Source organism: Camarhynchus parvulus, chromosome 2, assembly GCF_901933205.1.
Source record: "Camarhynchus parvulus chromosome 2, STF_HiC, whole genome shotgun sequence".
NCBI classification, from domain to species: domain Eukaryota; kingdom Metazoa; phylum Chordata; class Aves; order Passeriformes; family Thraupidae; genus Camarhynchus; species Camarhynchus parvulus.
Window position 1 is genome coordinate 13,543,121 of NC_044572.1, and position 19,338 is coordinate 13,562,458.

The following is a 19,338-nucleotide window of genomic DNA, read 5'->3' on the forward strand; positions in this document are numbered from 1 at the left end:
GAGAATATAATTAATGAAGACATTTTTATCTCAAGTAAGGAACTAGCTTGCTGTTTTTCATTCAAAGTTAATACTACCCTTCACTGCTGGAACACTTCAGCTAACACTTCACCCAAGCGTCCTCTGCTGTCACTCAAAAAATGCCCCTTAGGGAGTGCTAAGGAAATTTATTCAGGAGATAAAATGAGTGCATTGAAACAGAGATTTTCTTAGGTCCAGCTCAGTGCATCACCAGGTTTATTGCAGCACACTTCTGTTGTGCTCATGCATGTGACACTTCTGTAACACCAATTAATTCAGTGATGACTGCCTCTTTACTTTAAAGCTACTTAACTGGAAATGATTTAGAGACACCAGATTTTTACATTCCAAGAACTTTGAACTGCCACATAATTTGACAATTAAGGTCTAAAGAATACATAAAAGCATATAACAAGATATGACTATAAATTGTAGCCCTCTAGATAAGCTTAGCTCCAAACAGAAAAGAAAGGCCTCCTCAAATTCGTTTTGAAAACCAGAAAAATATCTTGTGTAACACAGGACAGAGTATCTGTGTACAAGCATATGCCCATTTTCTTCAAATTTTGTAGTAAAATTCCTAAAATTGCAGAATGACCTTTCCAATAAATGGCAAAAACACATAAAAAATACTTTTTTGTTTCTGTAATCTCTCAGTTAAAATCATTTCTAATATTGGATGAGTTACATGAATTACAAAATTCATGTACAAGATGAATTTGGTACAAGATTGCAGAGAAAACTTCCTTCTTTGGAGTGCTTAGGCAATTCAGGTCAGATATTTACAGCTGCCCCTTAAACTCTGAAGACCAGTGAAATGCAATCTTTGGACTCTAATTATGTATTAAAGCTTACAAAGTCTCTAACCTCAACCTTAATTGTCTTTGTCCAGAATAAAGTTGCCAAAGATACATCTCACTGTTTAATATGATGGATTATCCATAAGCATAATACAGTATTTTGTCTGAGTCTGTTAATTGGTTTCATGATTTTCCCAGTTGTTCAGACTGAGTTATTTTAAGAATTCACAGCTGGTATGGGATTGCCTACAAAGCTAAAATATGTGTCTTGGTAATGGCTAACATTTCTAATCAAATATGTGTTGGCAAAGTATTTAGGTTCAGGATAAATCATGCTGCTGGCCACAGTGCAGCAAACAAAAGGAGAAAAAATTATACATTATGTCATGCAAAATAAATTTTCTATCATTCATCTAGAGCATTAGGGCTCACAGACTCTTTGAGTTAGATCTATACCCTTAATCATGCATAATCCCATTGATAAGAGTTTAAAAAAGTTCCAAAAACAAAACAAAAAACCTAAACCAGCTTTGTAGAGCAAAACTTCCCAGAACATTGACTGGGAGAAGCAGAAATACAACCACTGAGTTAACTGTCTCACTGCAAGTGCTCACTCTCCGAGATACCCTGCTTTTAGATGTGCTTAAACTTAATGTACAATTTTGCAGGTGCCATCAAAGCAGTAAATGTGTCAGGGACCCCTGTAGAAGAGTGCATCACTAAAACCTGCATAGTAGAGTCTGTCCCAAGGAGAGTCAAATCACTCTGGGCCAATGGCTGCAACACTTGAACAAATGTATGAGGATCATTTTAGAAGGGATTCTTGCAACCATGAGCTTTGGAGGTAAAGGCCTCCTCTCCAGTGAAAGTAAACAAGATCCAACAGCCTAATTTTCACTTGCACCACTGAAAATCTCAGTTTACTACAGATCCATCCACTATGCAGAATGTCTTCCAGATCCTACTAATGGTACACAAAGTATTTCAAAATGGCCAACACTGAAAGACACAAAACCCTTTTCCTGTCCATGGGACCAGCACATAACCAGAGGAAGGAAAATCCTTGTCTGCAATTCCTTCTCTATGCACGAGTGCATAACTTTTGCTGCCCCTGGTGATAGTTTCCCAATTTTTATATTCATCTCCTCAAAGAACAAGATATACTGACACTCACTCTGAATCATGTGTTCACTCTTATAAAACCAGCTGATCTCTCACATGCAGGATCATGTCTGTTCCCCCCTGCCCACATTATTATTTGTGTGGCCATACAGGAAGCTCAAACAGCCTGTTCTGCTTGAAGCTAAATCAGGCAAAGTTTTCAGCTAGTCTCTAACCCAGCTTACCATGGAATTGTGCTAACATTACTACTGGCTCAGGAGAAGCAGTGGAAATACATGAGTGGGGAAAGACAGGGCTGTTTTTCTGGGTCACAGTCTCACTCAAGGGGCTTAAGTGACTGAGACAGCAGCCTCAATTTGGGAATCAGCTCCAAGAGCAAATGTATTCTCATGAATCCTCCTTATCACTACTCCTATATTGCCAGTTGCTTTTGCAGGACATTTCAATGTTTTTTCTAAGATGTTGAAATAAAAGCAGGAGAGGATTTTTAATCATGTGAATTTGACTAGTGCCAGACAACTGTAGCTTCAGCAGCTTATCTGAAATCTTCCACTGTGCTGCTCTCTTTGTTTTGGTTATATCATTTGCTTCCACTTCAAGGACCTAGAACATCAGACAGCATTGCTGAGCACAGACCAAGAACCAGAAATATGTAATACAGATGCTAAAACCAGCACTGGCTTTTTATTACTCTGTCACATTTATCTATCATGCTGGAAATAATTTTGAATTACCTCGTTTCACAAGCACAGTTGTTGGATCTCTGCTGGTGCAATACTTGAAATACATTTTTTAGAAACAGATGCAAAGTTTTCTGCTGTGCCAAAGGAAAATTAGAATTGTAATGTCCTGTCAATGAGGAGTTATATATTTTTTGACCAATTAACAATGTTCATGGAAATGAGACACTATATAGCCAAGTGAAACTTAATCTCTTTTCATGCTGCTTCTCAAAAAGAAAATATTAACAGCTATTGCACAAACACTCACCCACTCCAACTTACTATTAGTTAGACAACATGTGAAAACTTCAAGCTACTTTATTCTACCTCCAAAGTTGTAATGTCATGCTAATCTTAACTTCTAGCAATCTACTTGAACATAAGAGGAGCTAATAGAGAAGATTGAGAAGGATTCTATCTGGCTGTTACCTTCACAAAACAACAAAAGTATGTTACATCAGTATATAACAAATTATAATAAATTTGAGGTGATTTACCCTTTGAGGAGGGGCCTACAAATGCAAAGCTCTCTCAGTTCTTCCTAACACCTTTGTGATTATAGAGTATTATTTGTATGTGAAACATTGGCATGAGAGCTAATCTGGAGAACAAGCATAGCCTGGAAGAATTAAATCTTATCTTCCCTACAACTGTCTCAAAGTTCACTGAATTCTACCAGAAATAAGAGGAAAATTATTCCTTCATTTCTTGAAGTCTAGGTTAAGAATGGGCAGTTTTAGTTCTGAGCATTTTTGAGATAAAGGTACTTGTGTATTGTTCCATGTATCTCATTAATACTTTTATTTATAGAAATATTTCTTTTACCTTTTACTGTACACATCTGGGAATTCAGCTAGAAGTATTTTTATAGGCAGAGGCCAAAGTTTTTCAGATTGTGTCCATGATTTCTAGACCCAGATAAGTTCCCATTGGACTAATGCAGTGCCCATGTCATCTGGCTTTCATCTCTATGTACATTGATTTTTCACATTTCCTGAAAAGTTTACAGCATTGTATATTCACAGTTGTGTATACCAAGTATTCTTGATTTTCTTGCCCCTGAAATCTGAGAAATCCTACTTTCTTTTCTCTGTCAAGGCATTCCAGGGACTCTTTTCATTTTCAAAATGAGGGACACAGTTCCTTTTTAGTACCTCTATTTTATGCATTTGAGCATTATTTGCATCTTTGAAGCTTCTCTCACTTGCAATACATACAGTGATGAGTAGTGGCTGTCTTGGTTATTGTACCTGTGTACTCAAGAAAATAAATTGTCCATTTGCAAGTGTCATTTTGGAATGTCTATAAATGTAACTTAATAGAGAAACAATTCCTACCTCTACTGTCAAGCTTCTGGTGCAGAACTTGAAATCTGCATAAGACACAGGTTTGCCAACAGCCCTGGGGCATAAATCCCAAATCAGGCATATCCCAATCCTTTCCTGTGTGCATGGGAATCCACCATCTCCAGCTTTAATCCTGTTTTTAGGGCAGATCTCTGGGGAATACATACTTAAAGTGAACTTTGCCTCATTTCTGTACTTAGCTAACAAGTCTGTCATGGTTTCAGCCCAACCAGCAGCTCAGGTCCATGCAGCCTCACTCTCCTCATGTTGGGATACAGGACAAATTGGAAGAGTAAAAGTGAAAAACCTCATGAGTTGAGATGAATACAGTTTAACAGGTAAAGCCAAAGCTGTGCATGCAAGCAAAGCAGACAAGGAATTCATTCATCACTTCCCATGGGAGGCAGCTTTTCAGACATCCCCAGGACAGCAGGGCTCCATCACACATGATCGTGACTTGAGAAGACAAACACCATTGCTCTGAACCCCTTCCTTCTTCCCCCAGCTTTACATGCAGAGAATGGCACCCAGTGGAGTCATGGTATCAGCATGTGGAAATGCCTTCAGTCAGCTGGGGTCAGCTTCTTGTGTCACCCCAGCCTCCTCACAACAAGCAGAAAAGGCCTCAGTGCTGTATCAGCACTGCTCAGCAATAGCTGAAACATCTCTGTGTTATCAGCATTGCTCTCAGCACAAGGCTGAGGCACAGCCACATACCAGTTTCTGTGAAGAAAATTAACTCTACCCCAGCCAAAACCAGCACAAAGTCAAAGAAAGCAAGATTAAGTCACTCCTACAAAGTAAAAATGCATTTTTTACAAATAACTAATAGAATGCAAACCCGCAGACCCCAGTGGTACAAGACCTTATCTGACTGTAGAACAAGTGGATTAAAACACTAAGCCTGAATAAACACAAAACCCAGTTCTCTAATGAGGCTTGAAACAGAAATGTTGCACAACTGGGATTCCATTTTTTCAGATTGTATCGCTACACAAGATCTGGAACTAATGCAGTTTTCAGCTCAAACATGTGCACAATAAAGCTGTGCTATCTTCACTAACCACCCAACTCAGTAGAGTTCCAATGTGATTTACAAAATTTCCTTTGCAAGACTATCATCCCCAAGCACTGGACAAGAAGCTTAGGCTACAGACTGAAGTATCAAGATTTTACTACTGGTGTAGTAGTTAGACCTTCTTCCTTATCCTTATTCCTTGTTGGCTATAGTAGAAATAGGAATTAGGTCACAGGTTCAAAGATTTGAGATTCTGAAGTCACAGAAATAAACATCACAATGAGAGATGCATTATGCCATTAACTAGGCATTACCAAACACACATTAACTCTAAGCTTCAAGCATTTAATGTATGTTGCACAGAGAAGTGCACCTGAGATACTCTGTTCTGCTCATCCTCTTATTTTGAAATGCATTTTAATTGGTAAGTCCTGTTCCTTCATCACATATCTATGGGGAGTATAGCAATTACCATACAGGAGCACCTTCTCTTCTTGTGTGATGGGCATCATGGATATAAGTTAAATGGCATTTGTGGTATCAGAACAGCTTCCAACAAAAGGGTATCATGCTCACCTCATTTCATACTTTTCAGAGCTCATTTTATGAAAAGCCATAAACAGATGGCATTTTCATCACACCCACTGGTCTGTTCAGATCAGAAGAGACCAGTGGAACATATCACAGGGAACTTCAATGTTTTTCTCTCCTTCTGGGGCTTCACACTCATGGGCTGTCAAGAAAGAAGCCTTCACTGACATTTTATGTTTGATTTGAGTTTAGGGTTTTGGTTTTTTTACTATAACAAAAGATATGAAACATTACTCCAGTGCAAACCAAGTCTTTTTAGCCAGCCATAGCAGGAGGCAAGTGCCTTCATCACTAATCAATTTCCTTTATATAATAAAGGGAAAAACACTGCTAAAGAAAGTATTGAGGTCCTGACGGGTTGCCAGAAGAGACTAACTCAGTATCTGTGAGATTTTCTGAGAAAGGAATATACATCTCCATCTCTTTTTTGGCAAATAAGGATCTCAGTTTTGCAAGTCTTTATGCCACTGTTATTGTTACCATTGATCTGAGTATCCTGAAGTCTATAGTTACTGCACATATGTGTTGGAACCCTATTATATATGCAATTTAACTATATGGACCAAAAAACCCACACATTTTTAGGGATAACTATTTTAACAGTCCTATTTCAACAAACGGATTTGTTGAATTAAAATAAAAAGCCTTTGCTATCCTACCTCATAATGCAAATCAAATTACATAAAGAGAATGGTTAGGTGCACAGAAACTGCAAGAGCTTAAGGCAACCACTGGTTTCCAGATGGGATTGAATGGGTCAGGTAGAGAGAACTAGAGAAGCAAGATCCATAACAACTCTGTAAATCAGGATTTTTTGGTGAAGTGCTGGTAAGACTGAAAGCATAAATACAGGACAAAAAATAGGTTTCTGTCCTCAGAGAGAACTAATCACACATGTCCTAAAGCTGTCAGCATCAGTGGCACATGGTACTGCAAATGAAGACAAAAATATCTTCAAACATTTTCAGATATGCACTGATTATTAATTTATGTTGTTCATCTGAATAACATAAGTTTTGAAGTTGACATCGGGAACCCACATAAACTAAATAACTATCTAGGTTAGACTAGAAATTTGGGTCGGGTCAGGGAACTTTATTGCAACATACAATTTTTACAATGTTCAAATTTAAACCTCCCTAACAAAGAAAAAGGAAAAACAAATCTTGTGAAGAATTTTGAGTTTTTAATCTGAGACTGTTTCACAGGTAACAGTGAATTCTCATTTACATAACAATGCTGAAAATTAGCTATTGACAAAAATCCAACAAATTTTAACAAAATAGCTCCACAACATTTTATAATATCCTCCTGGGATTGTGTATTTTCAATTCCAAATGAATAGTTGACTCATTCCCAAGAGTTGCAGAGGCACATATTAGCTTAAGCCCTTCTTGTATTCTTATGCAATTGTTCAGCTCTGTAAATATCCATAAAATATTTCTACAATACATTCAAAAGGTTAGGAACTATTCAGAAATAATTTTTTACTTAATGCTAAATAAGTTAAAATATACTAGCTGATAAGGAAGAGTAAAGAGAAACTAAATAATCCTTATCTAGTATTTAATGGTCATGGATATCTCTGTACTTCAAGCTTAATTATATCCAAATTCACCAAAATAGAAATATTAAGGAGAACATGACATTTGCCTAAGCATACTGCAACAAGGCCAGATTTTGCCAAAGTTAAGGTTTTGCTGTTTAAAATGGGATGTGAATGAAATTGGATATCTTGGTCTTAAGAACTCCTGACATGGCCACAGTTTTGCTCCTGTTAACAGCTACAATTTTTTCAGTGCTCACAGAGTTGCTGCATACACTCAACCTAACGTGAATGCCTAACACAACCTGATACCGTTAGGGTTTTCAGTTAGCTTCAAAGTTGCAAAACCTAATTCATACTTTCAGATCAAGCTTGACATATGAAGCCAACAAAACTATTACTACCCTTTAAAATTACATAAGCCAAGCCTGGGATGTTCATGGCACATCTTCTATGGCACAGAATCAGGATCACTGTCCCAGATGTGTAGGATGTGTCCAATTCCTCCTTTGCCAAAGAATTTCAATCTCATCTCTCCTGGGAAGTTTTTAACTACCATGCTGGTCAGGGTCTGCTGCCTGTACACCACTATTCTGATAATACCATCCCCCCTTCCTTACCACCGCTGCTTCTCTGAGGACTTTTTCCTCAAGATAAAAGTTAATCTTTCTTGGGAAGGATCAGGAATTTGTAATATTGGGGTTGGGTGTATCTTGCTTAACTGCAATCAAAAAAACCCAGCTGTCTGTTCTAGCTCCCCTCTGAACTGTCTGTTTGTTTAGTAGAAGGAAAGGGACTTCAGCAAGAGCAAATAACTCCACCCTCAGAGTTATGGACTGCACTATGGAAACACTGCCTGCCATCTCACTGAAATACAGAACTAGTCTACAGAGAAATAGCTACAGTTTAGATTATCATTGTTAGGTAAGACAAGTATCACTTCAAGCAATTAAGAGTTAACTTATCCAGGAATCAGGAGAAAGGAGATGGACTTTCTACTCCTATGAACTTCTCTGAATTTTAATGTAAGCAGTCATGTATTGTGTAGAGAGCTTGTACACATTGAGGGATCAAATTACCAGTTTTGGGACCAGATATCTAAAGTTTAGAGATGTAACAATTTACTGGACCATTTAGTATCTGGACCTTAAGATAGGGCTATTTCCCATAGCAGGTTCACAAATGCCATTGCAGTTTTCCTGGGTACCATCAATGTGGGATGCTCTTCAAGGTTTTCACCTTCTAGCACTTCTGCAGTGATAAGGCACAGGTAAATCTGCAGGCCAAGTTCTGGCTGTGCACCAGCTCTGCCCTTCAGGCAGGTCTGCTTCTCTCATCACTGGACATACTCAGCTTCACAAACGTTGAATGAGAATCAGCTGTAGCACTCCAGACTCATTTTGTACCACTGCTACTGAGTACTGAGCTAAGACAGTAGGCACAACTATTTTTTCCAGCCCCTTTGTTGCAGTATATTCCTTAATTTTGCCTGTTTTCTGCTGGGTTGGTTTGTTGGGGTTTTTATGCAGCTTATATGCAACAAAGTCTAGCTATGTTTTCTGCTACAATTATTGACTGACTTGAGCAAACAAAACCTGCTGATCTGGCCTAAAGTTCATTCCTGATGGCATATCAGCTACATTCCCTGTGTTTTTTACTATCTTTCATCCTACTTTATGTTGCTAAAGAATCAAAGCAGATGAATTCATTAGGAATAAAATATTTAATCACATTTAACATCTATAAGCCAGTGTCCTTATGATTCTATTCATTTGACAGGCTTATTTCCTTATCAAGTCTGTATTTTAAAACAAAGCTGCTGTCCTGACACCACTTCTCTACATTATTGCAAAGTTAATGTTGTATTTCAATAGGATTATTTTATATCAGGAATTCCATTTAGTGTGTTTCATTTTGCTGGGCATCTGTCCAAGATCCCAGATAACTAATCTCTAAAAAGTGACCTACATTCTTAACCATTGTCCCATCCTTAAGTGACCCTAATTGACTCATATTTTCTGTTTGATCTATACACAATTTCTCTCATGCTATTGCATGAATCCTTGTACTTTAGCATTTTTTTATTTATGATTTTTCCAAGAGTAATTCAGACAGACAAGACTACCCCACATCCTAATCAAAATTTAAGTTTATGTGGACATTGCTAATCATGCTTTCCTTTGTCCTAAATATAATCTTTCTGCAGTGCATAATGAAGCCATGAAAGCACTAGGAGCATTAGGTTTATTTACTCACAATTTCAGCAGAGGCAGGCATTAGAATCAGATTTGTTACATAATCTGCTGTAAACTGATTCTTCAGATTCTTTAGACTGGCTGGACAGCTATATTTTGTATTTTCTAAACCTTTGGAGGGGGCAGAGTGGTAAGTGAGGAAATGCCTAAAATTTGTTATGAAACTTCAGAGTAGAGCTTTGATAATTTTATTATGGGAGTGCCCTCGTCTTGCTTGAAGGAAGCTTTTCCTTCCTTCAAATTTGAGCATATGCCTTTGTTTTTCCTTGGTATACTTGAAAAAGCTCTTGGACATTTCTATAGCTGTTCCTTTAGTGTTAAGTGTGTTATTAAAAAGAATAACAAGTTCCCTTGCCACAGTGGAAGCTGACCATCTTGCTAGAGAAAAATTCAAGCTTGAATTTTGTTACCCAGAGGCAGCTAGGCTCTGCTAGAAGAGTCATCGCTCTGAGAAAAAAACTTTGAAAAACAAATTAAAAGGAGCCAATAAAAGGTGATACTTCCAGAAATACTAATAACTTGAGCAAGTTCTCTTATATGTGGTTTTGGGCAATTGAGCAGCAGAAAGCAGAGGTTCTGTTGTCAGTCATTTACAAAGGAGATCTGGTAGAAATGTATCTCTAGAGATGCCTCCTGACCTGAGGCCTGCAGGTGTGCACATCTGCATGAGTGCATGTTTGCTGCTGTGCACACTTGCACGAGTTGTTTCTGTTCTCCTCTCACACCTCTCCAATGCACAATGAGACCTCTGCTGTTCATACAAGTGTGCAGCTGGGTTATGAGAGCAAATCCATTTCTGATCCTTAGGGAGCTAATGGCAAAGTGGGAGACCAAACAGAAAACCTGAGGATTCCAGGGCTAAAATACTGGCTAAAGAAATGCAACATTTCTTTCATTCTTGAACGTGGGATGGTGTGAGGGTGTGTATAAATTGGAAGCACAAGGACTTTGAAACCAACTGATCTACTCCAACAGCATGAGCTAATATTAGATGTTGTTTGAGCATAATGTTTGTCACCCCAGGAATGCTCTAGTCCGGGGAAGAGACACACAACCAGATCTAACACTGGCCAAAACAGCTACACTGAACCAGCTGGGACAGCAAATCAGCTTTATAAGCTTTGCAGCCATACACTACAGTGAAAGAGGATACTGACCCTCTTCAGACTGCCTCTCTTACAACACAAACTTAACTGTGACCAGGTTAATATTTTGGACTGGTAAAAACAAATTGCATGGCAATTGTAACTGATTTAATTGTCAAATTATATAAATACTTAATTTAATCTCTTAATAACAACAGTTCCCAAACCACATGTATTTTCATTTTTCATAGAATAGGCCTATAAACTTACCACATCCAAATGCATTTGTTGCTCTAGATCTTGACATCACATCTCATGCATTTGGCTAATTCTCTTGACAGAGTCAAAAAAATCCTGTTTAGGTGCTCAGTTGACCCACTTCACAGGTGCTGTGGAAAAACACATATATGAACTATCCATATGGTCACTTGCAGAGGCATCTGTGGGGGACAGAATGCTATATAGTCATGGCTGTAATGCAGAACTGTGCAATTTATTAGAAAAGTGGAATCTACCTATCCTGAAGAATGATTTTCTTGATGATTTTGTCTTTACCTTTTCCTGTGTTCTACATTCCCCCTTTTTACCTCCCCCTTTCATTTCCAGAATGATATTTCCATTTGCCAGGATTAAAGCCACATTATTTCATTTTCCCTTCACATCCTGAGATCTCAGAAGATACTTAGGTTTTTTATTGTATTTAATTTCTGTGAGCTAGAACTAATAATGACTGTCCTTCAATAGCAGTATTTGCAATAGCATTTAGATAAATCTTATTATTATTATAAATCAAAATTAAATAACTCCCTTTTTGTCTTTCATTAAATGGGACTATTGGTCAGAAAGACTAGAAATTGAAAAACTGTCAATATAATTTTTTTTCCTCTTGAAAGGCTATCAAATTTAAAATAATTTATTTCTAAATACATATTAACACAAGGACAGCACAAAAAATTAGTTTCTGTCTTCAATGCCCACAGAACACCCCACTCCCCAAATCTCCCCCACAGGATACAAGAAATTCCCTACTTTTGGAACATCCTTTGGCTGCTTTACCAGTTTGAAAATAAAGTGCAGACATTTATACTCCACAAGGTGTCACTCTAAAACAGCTGGAAAAAAATCGTGTCTTTTGCTTTGAACTTTACCCAGAAGTTCAGAAATTACCAGCATTCAAATTTAAGACAATTATGAGATTCCACTCAGAGCTACTACAATGTAACAGTATAGGCAGTGGGTATTTTTCTTGTAAATAGTGTATTTCAAAACCAGTCTATTTTTAACATATTTGCCTAGCTGAAGTGTGGGGAAAAGAAAAGAAAAAAAGAAAGCGTGTCAGTAAGTGTTTCAATTTGGGGGAGCATCCAGCAAGTATTTTATCAGGATACATTGCATTGTCCTTTATTCAACTATCACTGGCTTGTTGAAAACACAGAAAACAACATCAGACCCACAGCTTAGGTCTGCAAGGTATTCAAGCTTTTTAATAAAATACATTTTGTCTATAAACAAATTATCCTTTTAAACAAATATATTATAATCTATAGACATTCAAATATCCTCCAAAAAATACAAATACTTGTCAGCAACAAAATCTCACTTTCTATGGTCCGTGGGCAAACAGTGAATGAATTCTCTGGAATCTAATAGAGAGAATTCCCAGAAAGTTTTCTTGAATCTAAAAAAACTTACATTCCAACTTCTCCTGTAGTAAGTCCATTCCTTCATTGCTAACTACCTATTTTCATGAACTTTTGAGAGATCTTTGACACATCCATGAACTTTAATTGCTGTTGACCACCAGGTTCAAAACATACTAGGAAGAAATGTGATACAAACATGAGCAACTGTCATTTCACAGGAAACAATATTAGTATTTCAGGAAAATGAAAATCATCAATGAAAAAGAACAAAGAATGTATGGAACAGGTCTGATAATGTGAGGGAAGGAGCTGTAGGTAAAAATTCACACAAGATACAACAAAAGAAAGTGGAGCAGATTTTGAAATGTTGACACTTTTCATGCTGTGCTCAATACTGCAGAATTCTGATCCCTACATAGACCAGTGGGGCTTTTGCACAAAAAAAATAGAGAAATTAAAAAATAAACACTCCCACATCCAAACTTACCATACCTGCTTGTGTTATGCTCTGTAACAGCACTGTTTTCAAACACTTTGTTCAATCTATCCTAACTTTTCCTGTTTTTCTGTGGCTGTATTTCATTTAGGACCATTTCCAATAGACACACTTCAGAAAAGCTAATTAGATCAGGCCTCAAATGAGAGAAAAAGAACAATGCCTGCTTTGAAGATTTCAACAGATTTGGGCCGCTCACTTGTCATGAAAGCTGCAGCTCCAGGCCCATGTTTGGATCTTTGAAGTAACTGACAACTTCACTGGTAAAAATGCAGGGGTGTCAAGGATTTCAGCATTTTTTTCATTGTATGCCAACTGACAAACTTCAGAAAGCTTTTAGTTCACACAACCAGGATCTTGGAGAATCTAGTTCTTCAGAATCAACTTCATCAAGCAAAACACCTCAGTATGCATTAAACTTAAAAATGTGTTTGCAGTTCTCTCACTTCTGTAAGAATTAATGAAAGCTAGAAATGTGATAAATACTTTGCTTAGGGGGGAAAAAATCCTTAAGAGGACTATTTTAGAAAAAACAACCTCCTTGGTTCACACCGAGCTTGTTAAACAACTCTGCAGCAGCTTTTACCTGGTGTGAGTCGAACCACATTGGGAAGGGCTGGAGGGGAGAATCATGAAAGTGAGAATATTAAGAGCCTCATTCAAGGTTGTTTGGAAATCGTATTTTTGAAGCCACAAAACAAAAACAATGACTTGGCTAGATAACCAGATTTCTGAATTGTGACATTTTTATAGCCATAATTCCATTCACAAGATGTATTAATCACACCTGATTTCACTGACAGAGGCTATTAAAAGAGAGGAAAAAGCTCAGCAGTTACCATAACAAAGACACTTCCTTCACTGTTTTTTCCATTCAAGTCACACAGAATACAATGAAGTTTCTTTTCCTTAGTCTACATGCAGCACTCAACTCACACCCTACTCACTCTCAGGCTTTGTGCATATACACAGCTTTTGCTTCATACTGAACAATCAGCAAGTTCTAACTCAGAATTAAGAAAAAATAGAAACCTGGGAAAATAGACTAAAAATTCATTAGACAAAGAAGAATAAATTGATTCTTGCTACCCACCATTTCCAGCTGGCATGACAGACTATCAAATTGCTCTAGAATTTACCTAAATTATTTTCCTCAGTTATTAAATCAAGTAAATACTAGAACACTTTTGCTGAAATAATGAGATCACTCTTATTCTCATCCACAAGGGCCTCAGAGCGCCTTAAAAAAAATCTCCAAAAAAACTAGACCCCCTCTTCACATGACAATATTTTCTACAGAAAGGCTGACAAGCAAAAGGCAGTTACTTCTGTCAGCTGCTTAACAGCTCAGCACTCGATAGTCTTGCCTTGTACACACCCACACACTAAATACCAAGGGATGAAACAGGAGAAGACTGTGGGCAAAATGAGTCAATCCAAACCAGAAGCTGAGCAGACCCCTTAGTTTTCTTTGAAGTGATATTTAATTCAGAAAAAGATCACACTGAATTTAGCTATTACACTGATGTCTGCAGGGTACCAGTACAGATCAGCAATTATGTGTGACAAGAACAGAAGGAAAACCAAGCAGGAGACAACTTGCACTCCTCGGGACTGTATCAGTGCAGCCAAAAAAAAAAAAAATCTGCAATTATTCTTGCAAACAGCAAAATCTATGGGAATAACAATCAAAAAGTCCTCACAAAGAAACTAAATCCACACCTACTCACTCAATATATTTATTTTAATCCCTTTCTTCACTGGCCAAAACAGCTGAGGCTGTTTTAGAGAGTCAAGAGAGATCTGTCTAGATAGTCTATAGAGTTTTGTCTTTGCACATCTGCTTAAAGAGGGAAACAGCTATGACTCAAAGCTGTACCTTAAGAGGAAGCTGACTATTACATTCCTCATCACCCACAAGTCTAGGAAGCTGAAGACATTTTACAAGAGACTATTTTACCTGAGCTACATGAAAATCTATTTTGAAAAAGAAAATTTAAATCCATGCAGGCCTGTGTACACAAACTTTCCCTCAAAGGCCAATCCTCTAGCTGTCTCAAAGAAATTTGCAGTTGTGTGGTTTCAGCAAGAAAGGAGTTTCATACCATAGAAATGCAGTTTTCCAACTGGAAGGAAAAAACCACAATTTGCTTGGCCTTTTTTCCTGATAATGAAAAAACAAAATTCTTGGCTCTGCCAAATCAAAGTTTGGGCAGTGCTCAAATTCTCTAATAATAAACCAGCTCAGATTCACTTGATGTTTCTATATAAAGAATACTATTGTATTGAAAAGGCCTTTTTCCTGCACCACAGCCATCAGTGCTCCAGCGTGTGCCTGCTGCCCCAAGGCTGAGTCCATCCTGGCTGCATCCAAAGCAGGGTGGGCCGCAGGTGAGGGAGAGGATTCTGCCCCTTCACTCTGCTCCAGCTCTGGGGCCCCAGCACAGGAAAGCCATGGACCTGTTAGAGCAGGTTTGGGGGAGCACCACAAACACAATCACAGGGTAGGAGCACCTTTCCAATGAAAACTGCCTGAGATGGCTGGGCTATTTCATCCTGGAGAAAAGAAAGCTCCAGGGAGACCTCACTGAGCCTTTCAGTACTTAGAGGAGGCTTACAGGAGAGAACAAGAGAATTTTTTACACAGGTAGACAATGACAGGACAAGAGGCAGTGGTTATAAAGAAAAGAGGAGAGATTCACATTAGATATTAGGAATGAATTCTTTACTCAGAGATTAGCACTCAACAAGAGTCTCAGTGAAGATGTGGTTGCCCCATCTCTGAAAGCGTTCAAGGCCAAGCTGGATGGAGCTCTAAGCAACATGACTTAGCAGTGAGTGGCATCCCTGCCCATGGCATGGGGGTTTAGAACTAGATGATCTTTAAGGTTCCTTCCAACCCAAACCATTCTATGATTCTACTAGTAAAGAAGTGAGTATCAACTACACAGATGTGGAATAGACAAGGATTCCTCCCATCAAATTTCTAACTGTAGTTAGGACCAGACACTATTGTGTAGATAAAGGGGACTTTTTTACTGGAGACATATCTACCACACACACACAAGTTTCTCTCTATTTAAGTTTCCAAATCCCTTGTGAGTCAGGAGCAATGCCTACCTGTAACAGAAAACAGACAGAGCCACAACAAACAACTCACTTGTTGCACTACAGAGGCTGCAAAATGGACCTGCAGATTGCATTCATCCTGTCCAGCCTGAACAGAACCTTTGACTTCTGCTGACCTTAGCACTTCAGATGTATTTTCACAGTAAAGAAGATATTTCAAAGTTTACTTTACTTTTGTTCCAAACCTGCATCAGAGCCTTAGAGGTCAGAGGTATCTTGTTACCTCCTTAAATCAACTGATGTGGCTGCAGGAAGTGAGAGAGAATACCTCTTCTTACAAATGGTGTCACTTAGGTACCTAGTGGGATTTTCAAAATAGTCAAGAAAATTATCCTGTGTATTTCAAGTAATTTAGGAAAGAATAAAAGAATCATATACATAAACCAACCCACCCCAACAGGGTCGGAGTGAAGAGGGTTAAATGCAAATTGAGTTTAAATTAAATTAGGAAGTCTCAATGACTTCAGTATGATTCCATCCCTCCTCCCCTTCCATACACTCACACTCTCTCACATACACACACCCTCAGTAAAGCCAATTAAGCAGGAAACAGGCCTCTCCTCCTACCACATCAGTAAGGCCATTAGTTCCAGCAAAGTTCCCAAATACTCTGCTCACAGACTGTACTGGCCAAACAATTAGATCACTCCTGAATTTAAAAAGTACCCAGAAGCAACTTTGCATATACACTAGTTTTGTCAAAGCACAATGGAAAGTTGGCACATACTGCATTTACAAGAGCTGTCATCTGGTTTAAACATGGGCTTATTTTAAAAATCTTCAGCTCTCATCTGTAGGCTACTCCAGAACTCAGTGAATCAGCAAATAGTTACTTATTGGAAAGCTCCCTTCCTTAGGACATCTTGACCACCATTCAGTAGTTTGCTGAAAATGTGAAAAGAACTGCACCATCAATCTTCACTACAGGCAACTATCTACAGGTGTACAGGATCTAGAATGTGAAGTATTCAGGATGAACACTTAAATTTTGATATATAGACCTCCAGTGAATCAAATATTCTGCAGATTACAGAAAAATTAAGTAAATAGCAGCCATATAACAGAGAGCATCTTACAGGTATTTACAATATATTTAGCATCATGTCATGAGCTTAGGTGTGCTTTTTTCCCTTTTGTCTTCTTTCAGATACTCATGGATTTTAAAGCATCTCAACCAGGTTTTTAAAGGAAATCAGACACTACACAGGTTAAACAACATGGTTCTATTAAAAACTATCTTTAACCATGGCACTCAGTGACAGCAATACAATACTTTTTTCCACAAAGCAACTAATATAAAAATATGCCATAAAATCATCTGTAGACTAGTATGCTAGTACATACATATAATCATAACATTCTTTTATAAACTCTTTCCTGAGATACCTTGGGTTGTTTGATTTTCTTGTATTACTGAATGCATTATCTTTATGATTCATCTAAAACAATTGCAAAATATTTTGAATGTGCAGGACACTCAGTAACATGTAAAAAGTAATTTGTAAATACATGGCAAAGAAACAGCTCTTAGAAATTATGCACTTTTTTACTTTGTTATATTTTTTAACATTTGGCTCCTTGGGAGACAGAAGGATGGTGCATGAAAAACCTGAAATTAGAGCTATGAATTGACAAAAAGCAGGAAAGCATTCAGGAATGTTAGGAGTTGGAATATATTATAAATGACACAAAGAGAAAGCCATAATTCATGTTGGCTATGTATTGTCTTACAAAGCAACTGGACATATCTTAGTTCACAGTATAATAAATATTTTTACTAATCTGTTTTGGAAGAGCAAATGTCTTTTAGGGTTTCAAGCTCCTGTATAAGTTTCTTGTTCTGAACTTCTAGCACTGCAACACGACTCTCCAGACATTTTATGTATTCTTTCTTCCGACGTCGACATTCTTTAGCAGCTTCCCTGCAAAAAGCAGAAGTAAAAAGTGCAAACAAAAAGCCATTTGCATGCCATTAGAAAGCTCAGCAGGGTATGGAGACTATGACAGAATTCCAAATTTTGGAATATCTCCCAAATCAGTCTGAAAACACTAAGCAAAACTGGGTTCCACAAGGGCCTCAAGTGTCTCTTTCTCAAGTTCATATGGCAATCTGTAGAATTGCTTCCTCTCATGCCTTGATTAAAGTTCATAATAAAGGAGGTCCAAATGAAAGACAGTTATTCTGCTTTATGACAATAAAGATCTTTGAGGGCCTTGAGTTCCTCAATGAGAGTCTTGTTTTGGTTTTCAAGCACAGCCACACGATTTTCAAGACATTTGACATATTCTTTCTTCTTTCTGCGACATTCTCTGGCAGCTTCCCTGGAACCAATACAAGGCAAATGACTACAGGAACAGCCACAATATGGCAAAGACTGGATAAATGCAATTACCTGCAATCCCTGTGGTTCCACAATAACAACAACCACCACCACCAACTGCTGGATTGCACAAACAGAACATCGGATAACAGCCAAAAGCAGTAACATAGTTAAAATATAATCCAAAACATCTAGAACTTGAAATGCATCCAGCATCACCAAATACAAAGATGGAACCAATACACAGAAGAATCAAGAAAAAGAGGGAGTAATTGATGATGTATTGACTTGAGTTGTACTAAACATTAGGATGAAAAGCAGCATTTCTTCTTCCAGTCACATTCTATTTTGTGTGTTTATCAGGAGCATTGTCTTCTGCCATCAAAATCTTAAAACCAAACCCAGAGAATATACTTTCAGAAAAACACAAACATAACACTACTCTCTTCAGATAAAAACTAGATGCCAAGCTTACATGAAGATAAAAACTTACAGCATGTTGTAACAATGTACAGTACAATTTAATCCAAACAAATACAATTTATTAGCATTTCAGAACTGGCTACCTGAGCACATTTCAGCCACATGAGTCTGTAGTTTTTGTTGCTGGCAAATGTCAGCCTGAAGCCATTTTTGTAGTTCTCCTCAAAAATCTCTAACATTTGAGCTAAACACTTTGGCTATTGTGTTCAGAAGCATGTGACTAAACAAGTATTCAATTCCAGAAGAAATATTAGAAGTACTGGGAGTCCTCCTTTACTACCTTGGAACATGATAAACTACCAAATGAGTGAGAGGCTAACATTCCAGCAAGTTATGAGCTATAGCATAGGCACTAGTTTTAAAACTGAAGGAAGAAGAAACAAAAAGGAGGCACAACAATGCAGTGATCCTTGTAAGTAATTTAAAATAAAGGACAGGCATGAGAGCAAAGCAATACCATTAATTCAATTATAAGACAAGTGGCTAAGCAGTGTATTAGAGATCTGCAGAGCAGACTAATTCTACTATTAATCTGCCAATGACAGAGGTGGCTACACATTTTAAAAAGACAGACTCCCCAAGGAATAGCAGAAGACTGCACAGAGGAAGACTGACATTTACAACACTCAGTCAAGTCCATGACAACTAATTAAAAAATATACAGCAACTTCACACAATGGGCCTCACAAAATGACAGGGGCACTGCAAAGTATCTCATCCCAGCAGCCAAGTATTTGGCAAAGTCTATAATTATCATTCC

General features: G+C 37.8%; 1 protein-coding gene across 8 annotated transcripts in view; it reads right to left on the reverse strand.

Annotated features, from left to right (window-relative positions):
- Window positions 1-16,985: 16,985 nt before the first annotated feature.
- CREM (cAMP responsive element modulator) overlaps window positions 16,986-19,338 on the reverse strand; it is a 35,840-nt gene continuing 33,487 nt past the window's right edge. For 4 of the 8 annotated variants that reach the window (XM_030971470.1, XM_030971469.1, XM_030971467.1 and 1 more), the window contains one exon: window positions 17,302-18,096. In XM_030971470.1, coding sequence (XP_030827330.1) covers window positions 17,952-18,096 — 145 coding nt within the window. In that variant the 3' untranslated portion in view covers window positions 17,302-17,951. Of the gene's footprint in view, window positions 18,097-19,338 lie in introns of all 8 variants that reach the window. The other 4 variants (XM_030971472.1, XM_030971468.1, XM_030971474.1 and 1 more) reach the window with 2 other exon arrangements.